Here is a 26,950-nt window from a genome sequence, read left to right as displayed (position 1 = left end):
ATCTGTAGATAGACTTTCGCTTGACAATTGTGAGCATGTACACTATACCATATCTATTACTAACGGCATTTCTGCCAGTGGATAGTATTTGTACAGTACAAATAAAGGATGATAATGTTTATATTCTTCCTACAGAAATTCCTATATTCCACATCCTGAATGCACGCATCACATTTGGGAACCTGAACGGATGTGATGAGCCTGTGTCATCCCTTCGCCAGAGCCCCAGCAGTGAGGCCCCCTCTCCAAGCAGCGACTCCTGCAGCGTTAGCAGCACCAGCTCTATAAGTATGACGCCAAAGCAGGGGGAGACGGGACAGAGGGACTCCAACAGTATGTGTCAGACTTCAGCAATGGGGGTTGTGGAGGTCCTGAGAAGGGGTGACCATAGATGGGATTACCATTAGCTCTGCCTCATGTCACCCATGGATTATAGATGGGGAGGTAGCATGAACCACCAACATTTCAGATGGCTCCACCAGGCCTCCACCTTCACTGCTTTGCCTGAATACATATGCAGTATTGGCAGCTTGTGTAACAGTATTTGTGTGTTGTAAGCGCAATGGAAACCATTTGTCTGAGATGCCTAGCAAACCTCAGTTTATTATGTATATTGTCCTCTTGACCTGTATGATATTTATGTAGCTTTGTATTGGTGGGTTGCAGCATCTGGACGTGGATGTGAGATGGACCAGTCTCTGTTTGAAGCCCCTAGAGGGTACAGTGTGGTGGGGAGTTACCGTGAGAGCATGCGAGAGGAGGAGGATGACCTGCTCCAGTTCGCCATCCAGCAGAGTTTGCTAGAAGCTGGTAGTGAATACGACCAGGTAAGAGCTTGTAGTAAGCTAGGAAAAGGGAAACACTAGCGCACCAGTAATATTATTGTTATCAATTCCAAATACCCCATATTACAATCATATGTTTATTCCCTAATTTCCCAGGGGTGCTGTCTATGACAATTATACTTATGCAAACATACAGAGAACGAAGAACATTGTTTGGCATTGGCGCATTAAATCACATAAAATATATTTTTAAACAAAGAAACATAGAAACCTCAGGGTTTGTTTATTAAGATGTGCGTTTTATCTCTAACGGAATCTTGTTATGGGCAGCCAATCAGATTTTATTTATTATCTTCTAAAAGGTGCTAAATAAATAAGACACTCCTCCTCCCTGCACCCGGAGGGGGGTGGGGCGGATCAGGGCAGCAGGGGTGGGTGCAGGGTGGTGGGGGATGCGAAAAGCAGCACATATGCTTCTATGGGGTAAAGCACTGGCGGTGGGGCTTTAATGCATATATAAAAATGCGGTAAAAACCCTGATAACAGGGTTTTTACCTCATTTTCAGTTTAGTACATCCTGCCCTAGATGAGGTCGTACCAATGGCCTATACAATGACATTATTACTTCTTTCTTTCTGCTGCTGATTCCTCTCCCTATGCAACCAAGCATTTGACTTGCCTTCTTCCAAGGGCATAACTACCATAGGTACAGGGGGTGCAGCTGCAATGGTGGCCCAGAGCTGAGAGGGGCCCACTTTGCCTGTCAAAGTATCATGTGCTGTATACATTTTTCTGCATTAGATGATGCATAGGGGCCCTTACAAACTTTTGCTATGGGGCCCAAAATATATCTAAGACGCCACTGCCTTCTTCATTGTTTTGTTACATTGCCTACCTGCCTGAAATAGTGACACCAAGATCCCTCTCCTCCTCAGTAGTTCCCATTATACTGCCATTAGTACTATATTTAGTGTTTGGATTTTCGAGACCCAAGTGCAATATTTTGCATTTTTTGCATTAAACTATAATTGCCACTCTAATGACCATTCCTCTAATCTGCTTTTAGGGGAAAAAGGGAAAGGGATGGTGACCGGTGCACAAGCGGTTAAAGGTGTTCAATTAGAAAGAAATGTATTGATCCACAATAGCAGGTAGAATTAAAGGGAGAGGTAAGCTCCCTGATTTGGAATAATTTATGTAGTGGAGGTGCACCCTGGAGAGTAAGATAGGTTACTGAAAGGGAAGAAGAAAATACTCTCTCTTTGTAGGGGCACTCTTTGATGATTTAAAGTTTAAATGTTGGTGTAAAAATATCACATAGATGGAGGATGGGTGAACCACACAAATCACTCACCGCTATGTTGCCCAAACGGCATTGAACTAAAAATACTAGACAACAGTGTTGACAGGAGGGCAGAGTTGGGGCTCCCTAAGGCGGGGCTCCCTCTTGGTCCTGTCTATGTAAAAATAGAGTTGATTAAAATATAACTTTTAATAAGCACTTAGTAAAAATTGCTAGACAAACATGTAAACAGGAGAAAGAAGGAGAAGACTCTCTCTTTGTTGGGGCACTCTTTGAAAATTATTACGATTCAGTAATCGAAAATGTATAACAATGTGTCATACGATATTATCAATGAGTCATGAGTGTGCCCTGTGGGCATAACGTTCCCCGGTTCTGTGACACTATGAATTCTTGACTCAACAGAGTACAGGTAGCTCCTTACCCACAAACCAGGTGAAATTCCCCAACACTGTTAGTGCGTTAGAGGGGGATCACCTGCGTGTTACTAGACCGGGGTGTTAAGCTGTAAAAACTTACTGGGATTCACTTAGTCAGAACCACAGGCTATCCATTAAAGAGTAAGGGTGTAGTGGATAGCTCCATACATGGGATTACACCAAAGTAGGTAATTTGTATCAAATATTGTTAGAACAGTACATATTTTTTAACATTGTATCGAAGAGGTAGCAGTCCCTCTGCTAAGTTTAACTGTACAAAGAGAAAAAGAGGGGGGTAAAAATGTGGGCTGACTAGTGATCCTCTTATTTTGTTAGCCAAAAAGAGGAAATATTTTTAAGTAAGATTCCGCAAACTTGGGAATCTAATTTAAATAGTGATAGGCTTGCCTTCCAAGCCGACGGTCCTATCTGCTTATAACCGTCTACAGAGAGCGCCTGTCATCAGCAGTAGGCATGTCAAGTGTTGAATAGAAATTATCACAGTCTATCTGCCACCATGTCAGCAGTTGCATATATATTAGCAATGAAGATGGATATAAATAATAGCAGTTGGCAAAAATACACAAATAAACAATTTGTTTTAATCCAAGCTGAAGCAACCATCACAGTCTACCTGCCACCATGTCGGCAGTTGCATATATATTAGCAATGAAGATGGATATAAATAATAGCAGTTGGCAAAAATACACACATAAACAATTTGTTTTAATCCAAGCTGAGGCAACCTCGTATTAGTTGTGTTAAGCCGACAGCTGTCGTGTCGACATAACGAATTGTGCTGTCTATCTCTTCTAATTCTGTCTCAACCAGTCTCTAGCTAACAGCAATGTGTATGGTATCCTGTCGGTATTCTAGATAACAGTTTTTATAGATGACAGTTAATGTCTGTTAACTCGTCAGCAGCTCGGGTACTAGATTTGTATTCAGATCCCTGTATCACAGTATGTTGGAAATAATACAAACGCTCCCGCTAAGTGATTGGATAGGAATTGGGGATATTTGGGTGGGGAAGGGGGTTATTTTAAACACGAGGAAAGAGAGGAGAGGAGGATCACAACAAGAAAGAAAAGAAAAGAAGAAAGAATAGAAAAAGGAAAAAAGGGACCAGATGGAGATAGGAGTCTGACTGTATCCAAAGGGTATGAGTGATCCCACCAACTTTATATACCCTTAACAAAGGTGGGGTAGTCTGGTTCGAGGATGGAAAAGTCTCCTTTTCCCCTCTGACAGGCTGCCCACTTCCAAATGTCAGCTGCCACCTAATAGTAGTGGGCTTTTATGGGTATTGTGGGGGAAGAACTCTGCCCAAAATGGAGTCAGAAAGATAAAGATAGGTGTTACCCTTTAGTGTGGAAGCGGCTGCTGCCCACCTGGTATACCTATCACTAGGGGTGGAATACTGTATGAGACTAGGAGAGGTCTCCCTTCACCTGTCATACCTTCATACACCCCAAGTAAGCTGCCATCTTTGATTAGATGGGCTTTTTTGGGTATGGTGGGTGAGCGGGCTTGTGATCACACTGGGGGGGATTTATTACACCAATTAGAGAAAATGTAGTGGAGAGAAAGTTAGAAGGAGGACGGAAGGTGGCGGGTAAGAGGTAAAGGGAAGAGCCAGGGGGGGAGAGGAGGTTAAGGGAGAGCGGGTGAACGGGTACCTGTGAGTGCACGCTCTGCGCTAAGCGGCACTGTGACTGTCCCGTCAGGTATACTGCAGCTGCTGTGTCAGAAAGTGTCCCCACGGTAATCTCGTGGAGAGGGCTGCCGGAGCTGGGGCTGGTTTAGACTGCTACCATAGGTGTGCTGGGGCGGCACTGTATTCGTTCAGTCGGGCGTTCTGTGGCTGCTGCGGCTGTGTCCCTCTTCCACGATCAGCGCGTGGAGAGGGCTGCAAGTGTTGGGAGCACTAGGATAGCGCTGGAGCCGGTCTGCGGTACGGCTGTTGCTGCTGCGGCTGATAAGGAAAAGCTGGACTACATGTGTCCGGAGCGCTGGGATAGCGCTGAAGCCGGTCAGCGGCGTGGCTGTTGCTGCTGCGGCGGCTGGTACTGCTGCTGTGTAGAGGCGCGCTGAAAGAGCGTCAATCAAATCACCTACGATCGTTTCACCTGGGGTCAGGCTTCTTCAGGGTCAGTGTGAAGCCTGACCCCAGGTGAAACGATCGTAGGTGATTTGATTGACGCTCTTTCAGCGCGCCTCTACACAGCAGCAGTACCAGCCGCCGCAGCAGCAGCAGCCACGCCGCTGACCGGCTTCAGCGCTATCCCAGCGCTCCGGACACATGTAGTCCAGCTTTTCCTTATCAGCCGCAGCAGCAACAGCCGTACCGCAGACCGGCTCCAGCGCTATCCTAGTGCTCCCAACACTTGCAGCCCTCTCCACGCGCTGATCGTGGAAGAGGGACACAGCCGCAGCAGCCACAGAACGCCCGACTGAACGAATACAGTGCCGCCCCAGCACACCTATGGTAGCAGTCTAAACCAGCCCCAGCTCCGGCAGCCCTCTCCACGAGATTACCGTGGGGACACTTTCTGACACAGCAGCTGCAGTATACCTGACGGGACAGTCACAGTGCCGCTTAGCGCAGAGCGTGCACTCACAGGTACCCGTTCACCCGCTCTCCCTAAACCTCCTCTCCCCCCCGGCTCTTCCCTTTACCTCTTACCCGCCACCTTCCGTCCTCCTTCTAACTTTCTCTCCACTACATTTTCTCTAATTGGTGTAATAAATCCCCCCCAGTGTGATCACAAGCCCGCTCACCCACCATACCCAAAAAAGCCCATCTAATCAAAGATGGCAGCTTACTTGGGGTGTATGAAGGTATGACAGGTGAAGGGAGACCTCTCCTAGTCTCATACAGTATTCCACCCCTAGTGATAGGTATACCAGGTGGGCAGCAGCCGCTTCCACACTAAAGGGTAACACCTATCTTTATCTTTCTGACTCCATTTTGGGCAGAGTTCTTCCCCCACAATACCCATAAAAGCCCACTACTATTAGGTGGCAGCTGACATTTGGAAGTGGGCAGCCTGTCAGAGGGGAAAAGGAGACTTTTCCATCCTCGAACCAGACTACCCCACCTTTGTTAAGGGTATATAAAGTTGGTGGGATCACTCATACCCTTTGGATACAGTCAGACTCCTATCTCCATCTGGTCCCTTTTTTCCTTTTTCTATTCTTTCTTCTTTTCTTTTCTTTCTTGTTGTGATCCTCCTCTCCTCTCTTTCCTCGTGTTTAAAATAACCCCCTTCCCCGTTCCCCACCCAAATATCCCCAATTCCTATCCAATCACTTAGCGGGAGCGTTTGTATTATTTCCAACATACTGTGATACAGGGATCTGAATACAAATCTAGTACCCGAGCTGCTGACGAGTTAACAGACATTAACTGTCATCTATAAAAACTGTTATCTAGAATACCGACAGGATACCATACACATTGCTGTTAGCTAGAGACTGGTTGAGACAGAATTAGAAGAGATAGACAGCACAATTCGTTATGTCGACACGACAGCTGTCGGCTAAACACAACTAATACGAGGTTGCCTCAGCTTGGATTAAAACAAATTGTTTATGTGTGTATTTTTGCCAACTGCTATTATTTATATCCATCTTCATTGCTAATATATATGCAACTGCCGACATGGTGGCAGGTAGACTGTGATGGTTGCTTCAGCTTGGATTAAAACAAATTGTTTATTTGTGTATTTTTGCCAACTGCTATTATTTATATCCATCTTTATTGCTAATATATATGCAACTGCTGACATGGTGGCAGATAGACTGTGATAATTTCTATTCAACACTTGACATGCCTACTGCTGATGACAGGCGCTCTCTGTAGACGGTTATAAGCAGATAGGACCGTCGGCTGGGAAGGCAAGCCTATCACTATTTAAATTAGATTCCCAAGTTTGCGGAATCTTACTTAAAAATATTTCCTCTTTTTGGCTAACAAAATAAGAGGATCACTAGTCAGCCCACATTTTTACCCCCCTCTTTTTCTCTTTGTACAGTTAAACTTAGCAGAGGGACTGCTACCTCTTCGATACAATGTTAAAAAATATGTACTGTTCTAACAATATTTGATACAAATTACCTACTTTGGTGTAATCCCATGTATGGAGCTATCCACTACACCCTTACTCTTTAATGGATAGCCTGTGGTTCTGACTAAGTGAATCCCAGTAAGTTTTTACAGCTTAACACCCCGGTCTAGTAACACGCAGGTGATCCCCCTCTAACGCACTAACAGTGTTGGGGAATTTCACCTGGTTTGTGGGTAAGGAGCTACCTGTACTCTGTTGAGTCAAGAATTCATAGTGTCACAGAACCGGGGAACGTTATGCCCACAGGGCACACTCATGACTCATTGATAATATCGTATGACACATTGTTATACATTTTCGATTACTGAATCGTAATCATTTTCAAAGAGTGCCCCAACAAAGAGAGAGTCTTCTCCTTCTTTCTCTTGTTTACATGTTTGTCTAGCAATTTTTACTAAGTGCTTATTAAAAGTTATATTTTAATCAACTCTATTTTTACATAGACAGGACCAAGAGGGAGCCCCGCCTTAGGGAGCCCCAACTCTGCCCTCCTGTCAACACTGTTGTCTAGTATTTTTAGTTCAATGCCGTTTGGGCAACATAGCGGTGAGTGATTTGTGTGGTTCACCCATCCTCCATCTATGTGATATTTTTACACCAACATTTAAACTTTAAATCATCAAAGAGTGCCCCTACAAAGAGAGAGTCTTTTCTTCTTCCCTTTCATTCCTCTAATCTACCTAGATCATTAATCATTTATTTTACCCCTTCTGGTGTGTCTACCCTATTGCATACCTTTGTGTTATCTGCAAAAAGGCACACTGTCCCTTCAATACCATTTGCAATGTCACCAGGCTCACTGGTTGGCTAATTTTAAATAGCTTTATTACAGTGAAATATTAAAACAAATTGTTGAAAGTGTTTAAAATGTGAAGTGAAGTAGGAAGTGCGGTGAGATCAAATAAATCAAATACAAATGTATGCTACAATCTCTAAACTATAGGTTTTAATTTATTCCTAACTAGCAGTAACTCTAAAGGCCCATACACACTTGCCGACTTTAAGCTGAAACTCGCTCAAAACAGCCGTTTGCAAGTGTGTTTGGCCCTTATTCTGATCGGTGCGGATATTCCCGCTTGCGTACGGGCCGCCGATGTTTATCGTCTGCGCATGTGCAGAGGTCACTCTGCGCATGTGCAGGCGATTTCGCCGCATGGATTCTTTATACGCCGCACAGGGGGCGTAGAGGGACGTGAGGGGCTACTTAGCCTCATTACCCTATGCAAATGCCCCGCGTTTCATGGGCGTTCCCATGCAAACGCGGGGCGTATGCATGGTAATGAGGCCGTGACGCGTGGGTACGGGGCGGGCATCTGACATCGCCGGATGTCAGCTGCCCGCCCCCATACAAGATTTTACACGGACAAGTGTCCGTGTGGTCTTGTGTTGCGGGACCTGGTGGAGCGTGCGGCCCTGCATTCGATGTTCAGCGACCATCGAATGCAGGGGCTGCTCCCACCATGGAGGAGGCGTATCCCCGTCCACATTCATGCGGACCGCCACATATCCGCATACGGACGGAGGTGGCGATCCGTATGGAAGGCGGGGATTCGCCAAGACGGACATCACCGCATATTTCTGATCGGGCCGCACCGATCAGAATAAGGGCCTTTGTGCCACCGATGCCCGACTAGCTATAATGTGCGCTCCCACATCATCGCTAGCAAAGTGGGCCGTCTGCTGGTTTTACCATCACATCTAGCGATGATGGCTCATATTTGACCGTCTGCTCCCTCCCCCTGCTCCCCGGCGCTAAAGCATACTCACCACCCGGACGACTGCGCCGCTCCCTCCACCACCATCTCCCCCTGCTCCCCAGCCCTGGCGCACGTCGCATACTGACAACTTCGCACCACTCTGCTCCACACGGAGCGCTGCTGTTCCCACGCACAGCCCGTCGGATCACCTGCCCCCCTCCTCCCTGTACTGTCTGACGTGCTCCACATGGAGCATTCACTGCCCACCAATGATTTATTTATTAGGCAGTAATATATACATAGTAGGCACATGCCAGCAATGTATATATTACTGGCGCCACTGCCACCAATTAATTAGTTATTAGCCAGTTTATATACATTGCTGGCATTTGCCAGCAATGTATATATTACTGGCACCACTGCCACCAATGACTTAGCCAGTAATATATACATAGCTGGCACATGCCAGCAATGCATAAATTACGAGCACCACTGCCCACCGATGTAACTAATAAGCCAGTAATATATACATTGATGCCACATGTAGTGACTTAAGGCCCATACACACTGGGCGACTTTGAGCTGAAAGCCGCTCAAAACAGCCTGTTTGAGCGGCTTTCAGCTCAAAGCTGCCCAGTGTGTATGGCCCGGCGATGAGCTGTGAGCGCTGCTGCGTGCTCCAGCACCATCGCCGGGAAAGCCATTCATCTGCTGGTAATAGCAGCAGATGAGCGGCTTTGAGGACGGCTTTGCATAGCTCTGCACTATGCAAAGCCCCCCTCTGCTGGCGCCGGGCAGGGGAAAGCCGTTCAGTGTGTATGCGCTGAGTGGCTTTCCCTGCAGCGGTGATTGTTATCATCGCTGTCCATAGTCGCCCAGTGTGTATGGACCTTTACAGCCAGTGGCAGCTCCTACCTTTTTGGGGGAGGGTGCCTGCCTGTGGCCGCGGGGGGTACCGCAATGCAGGCCGCTGCCGCTCTCCTCCTGTTTCCCGGTGCTGGTGTCATCATAGGTGCCTGTCATCACTGGTGTATGCGCAGTACAAACATATGTACTGCGCATTCGGCCAGCTTCTATGGGCTGCTTCAGCAACAGCCCATAGAAGGAATCTTGGTCCTGGCACCTGTACAGTATAAATGACAGGCACCGGGACCAGCACGTGCGCAGTACCAATATAGGTACTGCACATGCACAATTGCCGTTTTTGCACAACAGTTGGCTGCAAGGCGTCCCGGAGGGAGGAAACGCCTCCCAATATGACTGCCTTGTTGACTGACAGGTCGGACTTCCAATAGGAAGTCACTGCCAGTCACATTGAAGCCAGTGCAGTCTCACAGACTGCATCTGGCTTCACTACAGTGGCAGATTTTACCTGGGGGGGGGCTGCAGCCCTGCAGCCCATAGGTAAAAACAGCCACTGCTTACAGTACAGTACAGATGAAGCCATATTCCTCCTTGTCCCCTGCGGCATGCTGCATGGTGAACCAAACTTTGATTACTCGCAGTTGGCTAATGCTCCATTAATTCCTATGGACTTGCATATGTACGAGCACATCCTAGTCTTGGGGCGCGCTAGTTGTGTCAGCTCTGCATGCAACGCACAAAGCCGAACATGCCTACATCTGTATACGAACAGTAGATGAAGGCAGAGACATATATAAGTACACTGCTATATAACCATTCCTACAGAAGGAAACCCTCTCATTTAGCCTTAGCGCTCGCCAGTATGTCCCCGCTGGCGAGCGCTGGCTGAGAGGGACTCCAGCTGACTGGGACGCGCTTGCATCCCACACGCACGCGCGTCCCAGTCGCTGGGCGGCGGAAACCCTGCCCGTCTCCGCTTCAGGGAGACAGACAGGGTTAGGTGGGGGTGTAGGGAGGCGGTGGGGACCTGCCATGGTGGACGGGGAGGCGACGGACAGCAGCGGGGAGCTCCGTCAGAACGGCACGCGATCGTCTCATGCGCGCACACCCCCATCCGATGGGTGGCGGGGCCTGGCGGCTGGTGAGGACTGCCAATTCTATCGCCAACCCTCACAACGCTGAAGCCAGCTCCGTCTGTATATAGATGATCATAACTTGATCACATACTGATATTTTATCCTGTTATAATTTTAATAAACACTATACTTACTATATAATCTATGGGTCAATTTTATACCCGCACAGAAAAATGCAGATGCGCCCTCTATTGTACTAAGCACTGCTATTTAGAATAATTATAATGACCGCTACCATTTCACAGTACAATTGATATGCTTAGCATCATATTTTATTCAACTGCGACTAGATGTTCTCATCTGGTGGATTCCCCAAGGCAGCACCACAGTGTTTAAGGCTCCATCCTGCTTTTATCTCCAGATTACCTTGATATTTGTTTTACAATGCATAGTGTCCAAGCTAATGGGGATCTTAAATGAACAGGCATGTCTGCACAATAACTACTGTGTTTTATACTGCTAATAGCAGGGTTACTTAGCCAAGATACAGTAGTGATGCCCTAAAAGAGACAGTAACAGTTTGGGAGCAAATCTTATAGTTTGGAGTAACCTTTTGTTAAGCAAGAGATTTGGATGATTCTTTCATAATTCTTATATCCAAATTACATCGAGTGGTGTCAAACTAAATGGGTATTTAGGATTGACTTCTTTATCTGTACAATAATATACTGTGGCTTATACTGATAATGATACTGCAGATTTATTCAACCAGGACAAAATGCCCTAAAGAGACCCTGGCAATTTAGGATCCAATAGAATTTCTTACTTTTTTTATGAATAATGTTCACATAATATATTGATGCTGGTGTATATAAATCTGACCATGTTTCCATGGATTGTATAGAAGTATATTGTTCATTACTGTAAAACTAGATATAGAATACCAGCAGGGGCTTAACTACCATAGGTGCAAGGGGTGCAGCTGCTATGGGGCCAAGAGCTGAAGAGGGCCCATCTTTGCTGTCAAACTAATATGTTTTGCATACATTTATCACCATCAGTTAATATATAGGGGGCCCTTACAAACTTTTGCTATGGGGCCCACGAATATCTAGTTACGCCTCTGAATACCAGTATATGATCTCTTTATAATTTATGCTTATCTATATAGGAATGGTTATGTAGCAGTGTACGTATACACGTCTCCTCATGTAAGTTTGTTCACACTTACATACTGAATGTGTCCACTTATACCAGTGAATGAGAGAGAACCAGAGAACGTGTAAATTACCCCAAATAGGGTAAAAATGAAATTCTTGGGGGTAATGGATAGTCACACTGCCGAGACACAGTTGGGCATGCATATGAATCTATCTATATCCATTACCCCCAGGAATTTAATTTAATTGCATATAGAATCTATATATAGATTCTATATGCATGCCCGGCTGTGTGTTACAGTACTGTAGTGTACAAGGACCTGACACAGTGCAGTGCATCAGGTCCTTGTGTATAACATGCTTCCCTGTGTGATGCCCGTGCCCCTCCTCTAAGTCCGCCCACTTCTTCAGTAGGGTTCACTAATTGCTGCGTCATCTCGGCAGCACGCAGTCTGTACTGCAGCTGCGGCGCTGAGTTTCTTTGCCTGGTTATAGGCTCCAGTCAAGGTATACCCATCTCTAGTCTAGGGGAAACAATTTGCACAGACTGTCACTATAGCATCTTGAAATACTGACACTAATAGTTGCCTGGACGTCACATCATCCATGGCTATACCACACACACAACCTGGCAGCCATTGATGCTAATGATGATTACCATGTATGGTTGGGTGTGGTACAAATTTTGTACCACACCCAGCCATACATGGTAATCATCATCATCATCATCAATGGCTGCCAGGCTGTCTACCATACTAGAGGGATATATCATCAATTTCTGGGGGTACAGCGTGTATTACAATTATATGATTTCCTTATTTTCTAATCAAGCGGGTAACGTTCTCGTATCTAAATATATTTGTGGGTAAAAAAAAAGTTCCCTGACTTATACGGACATATCACAGCAAAGATATCCTGGTATAGTGGCACGCGTGAAAATACAAACTCCCACTATACCATAGACCTTAAAGGGAGCCGCTGTGCACATGAGCTTGGCTCCCATTCACTTGGTAGCGATGTGAATGAGCACATCATGCCACACACAGCATTCACATCGCGGTCTTGCTACAGCACCCTGCTAAAAGCAGAAAAGCTATAGCGAAACACATCTGTAAATCAGAATTTAGTTATCGCTACTTCAGAATAAATTAAAACATATCATTTTATATAAGATGGTAGTAGTGTTTTGCTGTGTGGCTTGTAAACTAGATGCATCAGCAGATGACATATTGGCTTAGTAGATAGATAGACATAGAGAATATGACGGCAGATGAGAACAACCACATGACCCTATTAAACTTAAACTTTTTGTAACCTCATCCCTATTTGATTCTAAGTTCTTTGTAGGGATATCATTAGGTCTTTCCCAAGCATGTTTAACCATTTGCACATCTCTCAAAGTATCTGCTGAAAATGCCAGCGTCGCTCACATTTATTATGTAAATTCGAATAAAAAATGTTGTGTAAAAAAAGATTATTCATCCTTTATAAGGTAAACAGTACAGGTCATGATGATGACTACAAATATTTGCTTGGAATGTTTGATGGGTGGCTACAGTTATTTTACAGAGGCAAATTTTCCACAAGCAAACCTACTGTAGATGGCTGCCTAGGGCTCATATTGTTCCAAGGGGCCCCATAAAGATATCCTGGCAAAACATTCCCAGAGGTGCATTGCGCAACTATAATGTGACATTGGAGGTTATTCTGGTTGGTGCGGTCCGTTCAGAATTCTTTCGGAGCGGACCGCACGCCACGCTGTGCGGACATGGTATGAAGGAACGCCCACCGGTCCTCCGCATTCGGACGGACTCACACTTTAAGAACAGGGCGTGTTTACGGACGACATCCAAACCTTGCGTGTGCGGTAGACACACACATATTCTGCACGGTCTTACAGCGTCTGCACGGTCTTACCGCGTCAGAACGGACGGGAACCTGCCCGTATGCATCGATGCGGTGTATTATCGCAAAACTCACCACTATTATCTGAACTCAGAAATCGGTCACATGACCCACTTATGCAATTAGCCAACCTCATGAAAAAGTGTTTGTTTGGAATTGGAATCAATTAAATCCTAATAGATACTTAAACACATTACTACCACATCCATTACAGACATTAACCCTTACATCATGTGAAGTGATATTTATTCATTGTCACCCCTTTATCTAGGTTTTATGTATGCATGTGATATCATAATTGCACGTCAAATGCAATATTCTACAATGTGCTAATTATTACTAACACATAATAAAGCAAACGTAACAACAGTTATAAACACAGTGTGTGTGTGTGTGTGTGTGTGTGTGTGTGTGTGTATGTTGTTGTTTGGATAATGTAAATAGATCTACAATTATCGTACATTTGTGTATTGCAAGGATGTACACACTACAATAACATACATCTATATACAGTATGTACCTTTTGCTACTGAAAATTATTATAAACAATTTACACATATACTGTTTAATGTTATAAAAACACACAGACAACTTCTAACTGTGATAAACTATTTGTAACATAAATTTTGTAAAAGTAAAATATAATTTAAAAAAACCAAAAGCAGTAGATCTGTAAGATCCTGCAGGTCTGCAAGGACCAGCTGCAGATGATGTCGGAGTCTTAGGAGGGCCCCACGGACACCCTCATCTGCTTGGGTAGGCTCATCTGTGGGCATGTTAAAGGGGGTAAAATTAGTAATGATAATCATGAATACATTTAACATAGTCATACATAAATCTAAGAAATGCAAAGTGACATGTATATTTATATTAGTGATAGCAAGTTCTGTCCATTGCTTGCAGTGTAAATGTGTGTAAAAAATGCAGCCGTGCTTTCAGCATAGATTTGTCTGTTTTGTAATGGTCCATTTAAGCTGCAAGGTTTCCAATTGAAGCAATGAAAAGAGTGTGAGTAATGAGTAGAGGAGTGGATTGTATTGTGTTCAGGTGACATTGGTTCAGGTGCGGCCGTACTAATTGGGCGATCCGAATGCCTAGCGCATGACCGAGTGGTGTCCGCAAAGAAATACGTGCTTATGGACACCGCATATTTCTTGCCTTTTGGTTCGTTTGCAGTCGGTGTTCTGTCCGAATGCACGCCTACCATAATTAGTGCACTCTCTCGTGTACGCCCATGTTTACGCCCAGTTTAGCCCACTTTGAAACTACGCCCCTGTGTACTTCCGAATGACGCCCATAATACGCCCATATCTCCCGAGTGAATGCGGTGCACATTTCTGTACGGTATTAGTAAGAACGAGTACGGAGACCGTGCGTGGCACATGCGCATAGCGTTGCCCACGCATGCGCAGACGGCTAAAAAACACCATCCGAAAGAATTCGGAAAATTACGCATCGACCAGAATAAGGCCCATTATGACATCACACAGATCTGCCCACAATCCCAAAGTCCCTTTGATAGAATAAAAAATGTTTGGACACACAAAATTATTTTTATCCACAGCCCACACAGACACAGACTCAATAAAACACTGGACCAACACATTCATTTTGCCCCCTACAGTACACAAAGGGTGTCTTCGGCAGTTTCAGCCATCACTAGATTTATAGAGTAATAATATTAGATACAAAATATGCTTTGTGGTGTTCTTAATCTAATTGCCCCTTAAATTCAGAGGCCAAATACGTGGCAGCTGTTAAAAATGAGTTTTAGTATATTTACCGTTATAAATCTATATGAATGTTGCAGGAGAAACAATACGCATGTAAATATGATCATTTCTGTATAATGACTTTACAGGTAACCATTTGGGAAGCTCTTACAAACAGCAAGCCAGGAACACACCCAATGTCAAATGAAGGGCGTAAAGGAGACAGGTTGGTAAAGCACTAATTCAAGACCATAAACCAGTTATGTCACACAGCTGCTGGCCATACTGTACAATTAGAGGGAACCGAAATTTTCCTTTAAAATGTAAACTGTTGTGCTGTCTACGGAATGTTAGATTTCATTATAGAGCCTCTCAGAAATGCCTTTTATAGCTTTGTTTGAAGAAGATTCCCTTTTATCTTAAGGGTACTTCCGGAGGTACAACTTATTTCTCTTTTCAACATCTCTGTAGGAATTAACTTTCTTCTCATGCTACATCTAGGAGCATGGGAAATGAGGCAGCCCTGTATCTGGGATGTTCTTAAAAAGAAAGCTACTGTACTAGGCTTTTTTTTTGTATAATAGCACTTCAGATGCCTACATACAGTATGTGTGGACCTAGGAGCACAGGATGTTACAGGAATCAGTCCCATCTATTATAGATACAAATACAAATGTGTCACTGTTCCACAGACAGTGTACTGTAGTTTCAACTAATTATGCTAATATTTAACCTTGTTATTTTTTTTATCTTTTTTTTCCTTTTAAGACTTCTAATCTTTTGTTAATTGGGATTTTTTTCTGTAGGACCCCTCAGCACACACAGCCGTGCAGCCCCCCACATACAGTTTCCAGCAACACATTCACCAATTATAAGGAGCAACTGCGGATAGCCATGGAACTCTCAGCCAAGGAATTGGAGGAAGAGGAGAAGCTGAAACAGCAAGAAGAGGAAGAGCTAGAAAGGATCCTACAGCTCTCATTAACTGAGAAATAGTAGGACATCAACTTTACAAGACGAGCACCTGAGGAGGTTTACCCAGATTACCGAAGGACTCACTTGGGAATGCAAATATCTGGACCAGTGTCTAAAACATTCATCAGGGACAGTAATGGGTGCATAATTCTATCACACACAATGCATTGCAACATGAGCCAGCAACAGGGGTCACACCACTGTAGCCTTTTGTTGACATACTTCCTACTTTCCCAGATTTAGGAAGTGTCAAATAAAGTGATGGAACTCAACAGAACACAAACACTAGGTACAAGCTCCGAGTGGGCAGGGTCACCCTTCCATGCCATAGTGGACAGGTTGATTAAAATTTTGTTTTTGTTGCTGGAGGTAAAAGCAGGATACTGACATATTTATAGTTTGCAAACCCTCCAGCAGCAAACTGGTTCATTTTCACAGTTTGGTGGCTCCAACAGAAAATGGACATCCTGGATTAGTGGCCTCCATACAGGGCTGTAGATGGATGTAAAGAAAATGTTGGGGTTCGTATAAACAGTATATGTTTATTCTTTAATTATCAGGGTCAATTCTATGTTAGTGGTATCAAATTATGACAAAGAGTATATTAAATGTTTCTGCAAGAGAAGACAGAGAGAAGCTTGTTTTCTCCTTGTACAACCTCCCACAAATGACGCCACATGTTTTTGGATGATGTGCAGTAACCACAAATTCTACAAATGGACTGAAAATTAGGGTTTCCTTTCATATGAAATTGAAAAATTCCATGTTTGATGTAAAATAAAATGGTAATAAACGGAGCTGCCACCTCAGAGCCTTTAATTAATAGTACTACTTTATTTACTTGAGTGACCAATTTGTATTACTGTTTAGGAACCACCAGTTGCCAATTTATTTATTGCCAATTATTTATATATCACACACATATTCTGCAGCACTTTACAAAGAATATTTGAACATTCACATCAGTCCCTGCCAGGCCCGGATTTGTGCCTAGGCCCGTGAGGCACGGGCCTCAGGGCGGCACCAATCAAGGGCGGCACAGCGGGCTGCCATTCTTTTAAATAACAGCATGGCAGAGCGGGTGGGAAGCGGCAAGTTACAAGCGGCACCGCCGCTGACATGATTCATCATATGTCAGCGGCAGCGTCGCTCGTTACCCGCCGCTACCCTCCCGCTCTGCCATGCACACACACACAATGACAAAGGCACTGTTTGAGAGGAGCGGAGGAGTGATGTGCGGTCAGGTAAAGTACAGCACATCTCCTCCCCTCCGTGAATGCAGTGGCACAACGGACGTTCAGCAGCTGCCTGTTTGACTGGCAGGTGCAACATCCCTCTAACAGCGGGGGACAGCGCTAGCATTTACTCTTGTGTTTCAGCCCCCACCTCCTCTCGTGTTCCATTGACTGTCAGGTTCTTTCAAAGGTAATGCCCCCAGTCCCAGCCAGCGGTGTTTTGGGGGCGGAGCTACATACCCTCCAACAGTACCGATTTTGCCGGTACAGTACCGTTTTTAAACGGTCTGTACCGGCAAAATTCAAGTGTACCGAATGTACCGGTTTTTCTGCCCGCAATGCACCCTTTCCCAAGGGTGCATTGCGGGTCCCGGGCCAGCGTGCGACACGTTGTGACTTGATGCGCCGGCACCGCAGACCCAATCGCACAGCAATCAGGGGAGATCACAGCGTGTGTGCTAGCCCTCTCTGGCATGCACAGTGGTGATTTTCGGACACCAAGAACACAGAGAGGAGAGCTAGCACAGCATGGGACTTCGCGGTCGGTGCGTGGGTGCAGACATGGTGGTGGCGATTTCAGCCTGCTTCCTGCTCCTGGCATTGCGGGCTCCCTGTACAGGCGCTGCTGCTCGCCCCAGGGCTGCTGCTTCGGAAGCGCGGAACACTCTGCACCATCCGCGCACCGTGTACTACAACGCAGCATTCTCCAGCTCCTGGTACAACACACTTTGGATGTGTCATCTCCTCAGCGCTCGGGGGCCGGATTCCTGACCACCGCGCCCTACTCCTGACCGCATTTGGTTACGGTAGGATACAGAAACCTGGCAGCACTTACACTGCGTATAGAACTAGAACTCTGACAGTTGGACTGGATGATAGAATCCTTCATGTTCCGCCTGTCATTTTGCCCTGAGTGTTCTTGGGGTTCTTTTACTGTACGTAGACTATCCTCCACATTCAGAAAGGGGATGACCACGCCCCCTTTACCAGTGGCCACACCCACTTTAGTCATGACCACGCCCCTTTATGTGTATGTACCGATTTCTGCCCTTCAAATGTTGGAGGGTATGGAGCTATTGGGTCACACATCCCTGTGCAGGAAGTGCTGCCTGTGCTCCACAGACAGTCCACACAGTTAAAACAGGGTCAGCCATGGCACAAATTAACTGCTCCTCACCCGACCAAACTACAAGCTAGGTCCAGGTAAGGGGATGTAGATAAAAAAAATATATATCTTTTTAGGCACTTACTGTGTAATTATGTGTCTGTGTGTGTGTATAGATATATGCAGTCTGCGGTCCTGACACTCCTGGGGTGGCTTAATCTTTTCCTAATTGCCTAAGGTCCTGTGCCCCATCTCTCCCCCTCCTCATGTGCCAGGTCCTGTGACCTTCCACTCCTCTCTCCTCATGTCCCCATTCCTGTGTCCCTCCTCTCCCACCCCCCATGTGTCTAGGCCATGTGTTCACACTACCCTGTTTCCCCCCTTGTGTGCCTTTGCCCTGTGTCACCCCCTCCCCTAAGTATTATGTCCCTTCTCTCCCTCTCTACCCCCTATGTGCAAAGGTCCTGTGTCACACATTATGTTCTGTGACCCCCTCTTGTTCTCATTTCCTGTGTCCCTTCTTTCCCTCCCGTCCCCATGTTGTCCCTCCCCCCACAAGTTGTGTTACAGCTTAACTGGGCATATGTAGGGGGGGGGAGGGGCGGCCAAAAATGTTAAGCCTAGGGGCGGCCTGACCCCTAAATTCGCCCCTGGTCCTTGCATTAGTGGAGCTTACAATCTATATTCCCTACCATATGTACACGCACACACAGACATTCTAAACTCATTTTTTGTTGGGACCCAATTAACATACCAATATATTTTTGGATTGTTTGAGGAAATTGGAGAACCCGGATTAAAACTACGCAAGAACGGGAAGAATATACTCTGCACAATTAGGGCCATTGTGGGAATCAAACCCACAACCTCAGTGCTGTGAGACAGTATTTCAGGAACCTCGATGATCAGGCTACTCGCACACACCACTTACCGGTACACTGGTATCCACCGCAGATCGTCTGCCAGCACTGTCTGGCATGATGTCGCTGTGTCACTTCCCCATGTGGCTATTTGTCACCCAGCATTCTCCACAGGCCCTGAGAGACATGGGCGTCACCATGACACCTGCAGTCAGCTGACTCCTGCACACCCATCCAGCAAGTTCCCCAATGATCACATGGTTCAAGTAATGCCAGGTAAACCTATTTCCTGATTCTGCCCTAATTGCTGCTGCAGCCAGCAGCCATTCACAAACCACCTTGGGGAATATAAGCGGCCTCCCAGAGTCCTCCAGTACCTTGAACTATTGTCTGTCTCCTGTGGATACTCCCAGTGTCAGCTCCCAAGGCTCCAAGCTTACTACCTGTTCTCTGGACATCCATGACCTCTTGTACCAGCTGTTTCCTGGTTTCTCCACTGCATATACAAGCTCTGCATTCCCTGAAGTCTCCAGTGATACCATCGATCCCCAGGCCTATTACCACACTTACCTGTCTCCATTGATACCATTGGTTCAGAGGTTGACACCATCATCGGTTCTCAGTCCAACTACCAGTGCTATCTATTTCCAGTGCTACCATCGGTTCCTAGACCAACTCCTCATGCCATCGGTTCTCAGGCCGATTATTAGTGCTACCTGTTTCCAGTATCATGATTGGTTCCCACATCGATGGCCCTGAACCACTCAAGCTCTTTCAGCATCAAAGTGCCTTCCACATCTAAGCATCTGACTATTTACCAGCTTCATACCAGTATATGAACTCTTGTTCCATTAAAACACCCAACTTCCGGTTTCCTGCACCGTCACTGGCCCATCAGGGTTACTGCTGGGAACACAGCAAGCCCAGGTCCTAACACAGTAATGCTAACCATTACACCAGTGGTCAGGGAACAGGGGTAAATTACCCCAAATGGGGTAAAAAATTACTGAGGTTAATAGACGGACGCGCTGCCGAGACACAGCCGGGCATGCATATGAATCTATATGCCCGGCTGTGTCTCGGCAGCGCGACCGTCCATTACCCCCAGGAATTTAATTTCATTGCATATACAATCTATATATATAGATTCTGTGTGCGTGCCCAGCTGTGTGTGTTACAGTACTGTAGTGTTCAAGGACCTGATGCAGTGCAGTGAGTCAGGCCCTTGTGTATAACACGATTCCCTGTGTGATGCACCAGGCCCCGCCTCCAAGCCCGCCCACTTCTTCAGTAGAGGTGACTAGTTGCTATGCCAACTCGGCAGTGCGCAGTTTGTACTGCTGATGCAATGCCGAGTTTCTTTGCCTGGTTATAGGCTCCTGTCAAGGTATCTAGGGAAAAAATTTGCACAGACTGACACTACAATTTTTGTACCACACACAGCCATACATGGTAATCATCATCATCATCATCAATTGCTGCCACGCTGTGTTCCGTACTAGCAGGATATCATACATTTCTGGGGATACAGTGTATATAACAATTGTATAATTTCCTACCTTTCTAATCAAGGGGGTAACGTCGCTATATCTAAATATATTTTGGAGTAAAAGGTAAAGAAGTTCCCTGACCCCTGACATACGGACACATCACAACAAAATATATCCTGGTATAGAGGCCCACTATACCATAGACCTTAAAGGAAGCCGGTGTGCACATGAGCCTGGCTCCCATTCACTTGGCAGCAATCTAAATATATTTTGGGGTAAAAAAGTTCCCTGACCTCTGCATTACACCATCCGTGCTGCCAATAAGAGGAAATGGATGTAATTTCACACTACACTTCACTGTGCACACTTTACTAGTGACTCTTATTAACATAATATCAAATACCAGACACCAAAAGGTTAACTATTTATGTCAATATTTTTTCTGTCAACAATTTGGTGTCAATCTAGACTCTGCTATCCTCTTATACCATAACCATATCAAAGACACTCACAACTTTCATTTCTCCAATCACGTTGTGTCATAGCATGTTTCTGCTGACGAACCTGCACATACTGGACAATTTACACACTTAAAGCTTTTATGCCTGTTTTGGAACTTTACTATTGCATGGGAAGCTTTATTATTACATTCAATAGATGTATACAATGTAGTGAAAAGATTAGGAGTCAGTGAATATGTAAACAAGAGCCCCGTACACACAATGCTATTCACTTTCTATTAAATCCCGATTCAATCGGTATCGAATAACACGGCCCCATGTACACATTCGATATAAGCCCTGGTTCAGTTTTGTCAAACTTTCTATTCCATTTTGCTTTTATAGGCAAAATCAAATTTAAATCGAATGGTTTACAGCCACATTCAATCCCAATGCGTGGCATCAAAATCAAACCTAAAAATATACTTTATAGTCTGAATTGAATGTGTACCAGAAAATTAAAATGAATCACACCGTTTGTATGGGGCATTAGACAATATAGTACATATTGTACTACAGTATATACTGTAGTCTTGCCCACACGATCGAATGCGGCTGTAAACCATTCGATTTCTATTCGATTTTGCCTATAATAGCAATATTGAATATAAAGTTAGACAAAATTTGCACCGTGTGTATGGAGGCTTACACTTCTCCACAACCAGTACTACCGTATATTGAGTGTGTAAGATGGTGGTAGCAATATTACTGATGCTGAGGACGCAGAGTTTAACCCCTTTCCGACATTTGACGTACATGTACGTCATGGCCGGGAGGTACTTCCCGACACATGGCATACATGTACGTCATGGCTTCTAACTGTCACCGCGTCTATAGACGCGGTGACAGTTTGGAGATGTATGCTGTCCCTGACAGCAGACATCCCCCCTCGCCGCCCGGGGGGGGCAGGGATGCCCCCACCGGTCGGCGATCGCTGTGATTGGCTGTTCAAATGTGAACAGCCAATCACAGCTATTTCTGTGTTACCGGCGGCTAAGCCGCTCGGTAACACAGGGATCGGCGGTGATCGGTGCTGGCACCGATTACCACTGATCCGCAGCTCTCCCTCCCACCCGCCCGGCAGCCGCTCTCCCTCCCACCCGCCCGGCAGCTGCTCTCCCTCCGGCAGCCGCTCTCCCTCCCTCGCTCCCTGTCAGCAAGAAGCAGCCGCAGCGCTCCCCCCCAGCTCCAACCCCCCCGCAGGTAAAAGTCTTAAAAAATGTATAAAATGAAATCATATATATATATATATACACATATATATATATATATATATATATATATACATATATATATATATATGTGTATATATATATATATGTATATATATATATGTATATATATATATATGTATATATGTATATATATATATGTATATATGTATGTATATATATATATATGCGCTGCGCGGCGGCACTCAGAAATGAAAACAGGACAGCAGGCAAATAAGGTGCCGACGTTTCAAAGCCCGCAGGCTTTTTTATCAAGGTGCTGGTGAACAAAGAAACTGTGAGTGCGGCTTACCTTTATGCTGGGCATCTCTCCGTCCGTGACTCCGGCACACGCCCGATGGGGAGGGCGCTTGGGGATGACGTCACTCCGTCTCGGTCTGCGTGACGGAGGCACAGAGGGGGCCCGATCTAAAGGGACCAATCACAGAGCGCATAGTGAGTACAGGTTACATGGATATGCAGCAATTCAATACATACGTGAAAAATTCAACTAACAACAACGTAAAACAAAGTGACACAATTAATATGGGCTGCATAATGGATAATAATGTGAATAACTAATAATAAATATATAAAAAAATTACAGGGTAAAATATGACGTTTAAAGTGCAAGTGCATGGCAGTTTTGTCATGTGACCACCGACTGACATCTCATGAGTTGTAAACCGTCTGCAGTGTAGATAATGAGCCTTAATAGGCAAGATGTTATTATGTCATGATCAGTAAGGATCTTAATAGTGCCATATGGCTATGGTAATGGATTATAATATACTGCAGATTATCGGTACATTCATTATTGTTATAAAAAACAGGATAATCCAAGGTTTTCGTTTAGGCCTCTGGGTGCCAATGTGCCCAACATATATATCCAGCGACTCTCTTTTTGTAGGAGGCATAATGATCTGTTACCACCTCTGGACATCGGTGGCACATGATCAATGATCTTATAGCGTAAGGTGTTTAACGCATGTTTAGCCTCAAAGAAGTGTCTAGCCACGGGTTGCTCACTTTTGCCCGTGGCCAGTGCTGTTTTGATTGATGATCTGTGCCCCGCTGCTCTCTCTTTAAATGCTCTGTCGGTCTTGCCGACATAATGTCGACCACAAGGGCAATAAATAAGATATATTACGTACTTAGAAGTACAACTCAATCGATGTCTGATATTGTATTTTTTCCCAGTATGGGGGTGGTAAAAGCAATCTCCTGGAATTAGATGACTGCATGTGATGCATCCGCAGCAGCGGTAGCATCCAAGTTTGGGTGTACCCAAAAAGGTGGACTGGGGAATGGGATATCGAATATCATTGCGTACAAGGTGGTCTTTAAGATTGGGGCCTCTTTTGTAAGCACTCATCAGTGTATTCGATTTAAAAGTGGGTAAGTTCTGATCGGACTGTATAATCGGCCAATGATGTTTAGATATCCGATCAATATCAGAACTACTTGTGTGGTATTTTTTGACCCAAATGGTTCTATTAGATTGATCTTTTTTAGCTTTAGGGGTGAGAGCCTTGGCCCTCGGCATTTTGGATATTTTATTTTTTGTTTGTTGTATAAGTTCAGGTGAGTACCCACGTTGAATAAATTTCTCTGCCATAGATTCCAAAGCTGGTGTGACATCTGCTGCCGCGCTAGTAATGCGGCGGACCCGGAGCATTTGGGAATGTGGCAGTCCCCTAATTAGGGGGGCAGGGTGGTAACTGGTAGCGTGTAGTAGATTGTTTCTATCAGTGGGTTTGGTGTATATGGAGGTGCTCAGGCCTCCACCACCGATAGATATATTAACATCTAAGTAGTGCACCTGCGATGTTTCAATACTGTACGTAAATTTAATGGGCGAGGAAGAACAATTGTGTGTATCAATGAGTGACCTCAGAGCTGTTTCGGGGCCTGACCATATGACCAACAGGTCATCTATATAACGGGTATAAAACCTCAACTGGTCGATGGCCTGAGGATTGTTGGTAAACAAATTTCTCTCTAATTGAAACATAAATGTATTGGCGAACGATGGGGCCACTGAGGACCCCATCGCACAACCGCGTTGCTGTAGGTAGAACCTACCGTTGAACGCAAAGAAATTACGCTTAAGGGTAAGTTCTAATAGCTGTAAAAAGAATCTAATGTCTGGTCCTGTGTAAACAGGGTTGTTAGTAAGTAACACTTGTACTGCCTCAAGTCCCTCCTTGTGCGGAATGCAGGTATACAAGTTCGTGACATCGATGGTACTGAGTAGACAAGAGTCAGGCAAGGTGTCCAATGTGGATAGTTTAGATAACAGATCATTTGTATCCTTTAGGTATGTGGGTTCAGCTTGGACACATGGTTGCATAAAATAATCCAAATAAATCGATATCGGCTGATACAGGGAGCCCCGGGCGGATATGATGGGTCTACCCGGGGGGTTGATCAGAGATTTATGGATTTTAGGTGTTAGATATAGTAACGGCATGATGGGGTGTTCTGTGGTGAGGGCGTCTTGAGTAGCAGCATCGATGATGTGGTCTGCTACTGCTTTGCTGAGTATGGTGTCCAATTCTTGTTTATAGGCATCTGTGGGATCCCTCTGTAATAATTTGTAGGTTGAGGCATCTGACAATTGCCTATCGGCCTCGGTCACGTATTCGGAGAGGTTGAGGATCACTATCCCTCCCCCTTTGTCGGCCGGGCGTATGCAGATATTAGGGTCCCTCTTAAGACTATCTACAGCTGCCCATTCAGCCTTGCTGAAATTGGTATGAATGTTGGCTGAAGTGTCCAGAGACATGATATCTTGCTCCATCATTCTGGTGAATGTCTTGATGGATGGGTTAAATGAAACAGGCTCAAATTTGGATTTTTTAACTAATTTGGCTGGAACATTGATGTTGGGGTTGGCAGTGGTATCGCTAGGTTTGTCTTGAAAGAACTCACGCAATTTGAGCTTTCTTTGTAATTTGAATAGTTCGACTTTCATGTCGAATTTGTCCATTTTGGATTGGGGAACGAAGCTAAGACCTCTAGATAGTACTGCGTTTTCGGTGGGGGTTAATACCCGGTCAGACAGATTGAAAATCAATTCTGTTTGGTCCTCGACGGTTGAAAACGTACTTTTGTGCCTCGTCCTCTGGTTTTGCCCCCCTCGCCTCGTGTATGTGCGGGGTCTCTTGGGGGTAGGGCTCTTGGTCTTGCCCCTAAAGGGAGATGACCAGAGGATGTGGCCTGAGGTTCTTGATCGCTGTTGGATGAGCGTTCATCTCGCGATGTCTCACTATCAAGTGCATATCGGTTGAAGCGTGTTCTACCTCTCCTGATGGTTTGGCGGGTAGAGGTATCACCACCTGTGAGCCAGGGGTATACTGCATGTCTAGCATAATCATCATTGACTTTGTCTTTTTTACTTTTTTTGTATAGGATTAATTCCTTTTTGTATTTTTCTGTTTGCAAGGTCAATTTCTCCAACCAATTAGTGGTAGCGTCATTCAGTAGCGTATCTTTGTGTAGTACTTCAAAGGCTGTAATTTTGCCGCGTATAATGGTGAGTTCTCTGGCCACTTCTTCTATGACGGCTACCATCAAGTCGAATGAACATTTGTTGAGTATGGAGGTCCATACTTTGCAAAACGGGATGTTAAATCTGCCGATGGTAGGCACGTTTTTGACTCGGAAGCCACGAGGTATTTTCTTTTCACGTACATAATCTGAGAGCGTCACTCCATGATAATAATAATCTGATTCCTTGCGCTTGAGTTTGGCCCACTCGTGATACAATTGGGACTGCTCTGGTATAGCGCTGGTAGAGCTGGGGTCAGATTGGAATAAGACGCGATCATAGTCTGTGTCCGAATAACTAAGGCCCTTATTCTGATTGATGCGGACTTTACCGCGTACTTACGGATCGCGTCTTTATGACGTCTGCGCATGCGTGGAGAACGCTACGCGCATGTGCCACGCCTTGACTCGGTACCAGTTCGGCCAAATCCCGTCCAAAACTGTTCACCGCTATCAGTCGGGAAATAGGGGCGTATTATGGGCGTCATGCGGAATGACACATGGGCGTAGTTTCAAAGTGGGCAAAACGGGGCGGAAACATGGGCGGACACGGGGGAGTACACTTATGTTGGGGGGCGTACATTCGGAAACCACTCCGAATGCACGCGATGAAAAAAGGGCAGAAATGTGCGGTGTCCACAAGTGTACTATTGCTTTGCGGACACCACTCGTTCATGCGGTAGGCGAACGTACGCCTAATGACTACAACCATTAACACCTGAACCCAATAGAATCTACTCCTTTACTCATTACTCACTAATAGGACGCTTGTCAGTGCTTTAATTGAAACCATTGCTGCTTCAAGGAAACCTTAGTAATCCCCCACATATGCTGTACTTGTCCCACACTTAAAAACTGCTAACAATGGACATGACTGAATATTAATACTAGCAATACAGAAGATATATAATAGTGGGTTGTTTGGCGTAAATACTCCGCTTACGTGCGGTAGCACCGCTTGGCTCCCGTTC

The 26,950-nt window shown here is 45.2% G+C and overlaps 1 protein-coding gene and 1 long non-coding RNA gene across 5 annotated transcripts in view; one reads left to right on the top strand and one right to left on the bottom strand.

Annotated features, from left to right (window-relative positions):
* Positions 1 to 16,845, top strand: part of ANKRD13B (ankyrin repeat domain 13B) — a 167,271-nt gene extending 150,426 nt beyond the window's left edge. For 2 of the 4 annotated variants that reach the window (XM_083172312.1, XM_083172311.1), the window contains exons 12-15: positions 136 to 333; positions 667 to 827; positions 15,201 to 15,277; positions 15,858 to 16,845. In XM_083172312.1, coding sequence (XP_083028438.1) covers positions 136 to 333; positions 667 to 827; positions 15,201 to 15,277; positions 15,858 to 16,047 — 626 coding nt within the window. In that variant the 3' untranslated portion in view covers positions 16,048 to 16,845. The remainder of the gene's footprint in view (positions 1 to 135; positions 334 to 666; positions 828 to 15,200; positions 15,278 to 15,857) is intronic. The other 2 variants (XM_083172314.1, XM_083172313.1) reach the window with 1 other exon arrangement.
* Positions 1 to 20,195, bottom strand: part of LOC146059791 (uncharacterized) — a 57,133-nt gene extending 36,938 nt beyond the window's left edge. The window contains exon 1 of the long non-coding RNA XR_014470314.1: positions 19,298 to 20,195. This is a non-coding gene — a long non-coding RNA (uncharacterized LOC146059791). The remainder of the gene's footprint in view (positions 1 to 19,297) is intronic.
* Between the last annotated feature and the right edge of the window lie 6,755 nt (positions 20,196 to 26,950).

This window comes from Crinia signifera, chromosome 2 (assembly GCF_055691185.1).
Source record: "Crinia signifera chromosome 2, ASM5569118v1, whole genome shotgun sequence".
Taxonomy (NCBI): Eukaryota; Metazoa; Chordata; class Amphibia; order Anura; family Myobatrachidae; genus Crinia; species Crinia signifera.
The sequence above is the reverse complement of the archived record's forward strand: the minus strand, read 5'-3'. Positions and strand labels throughout refer to the sequence as shown.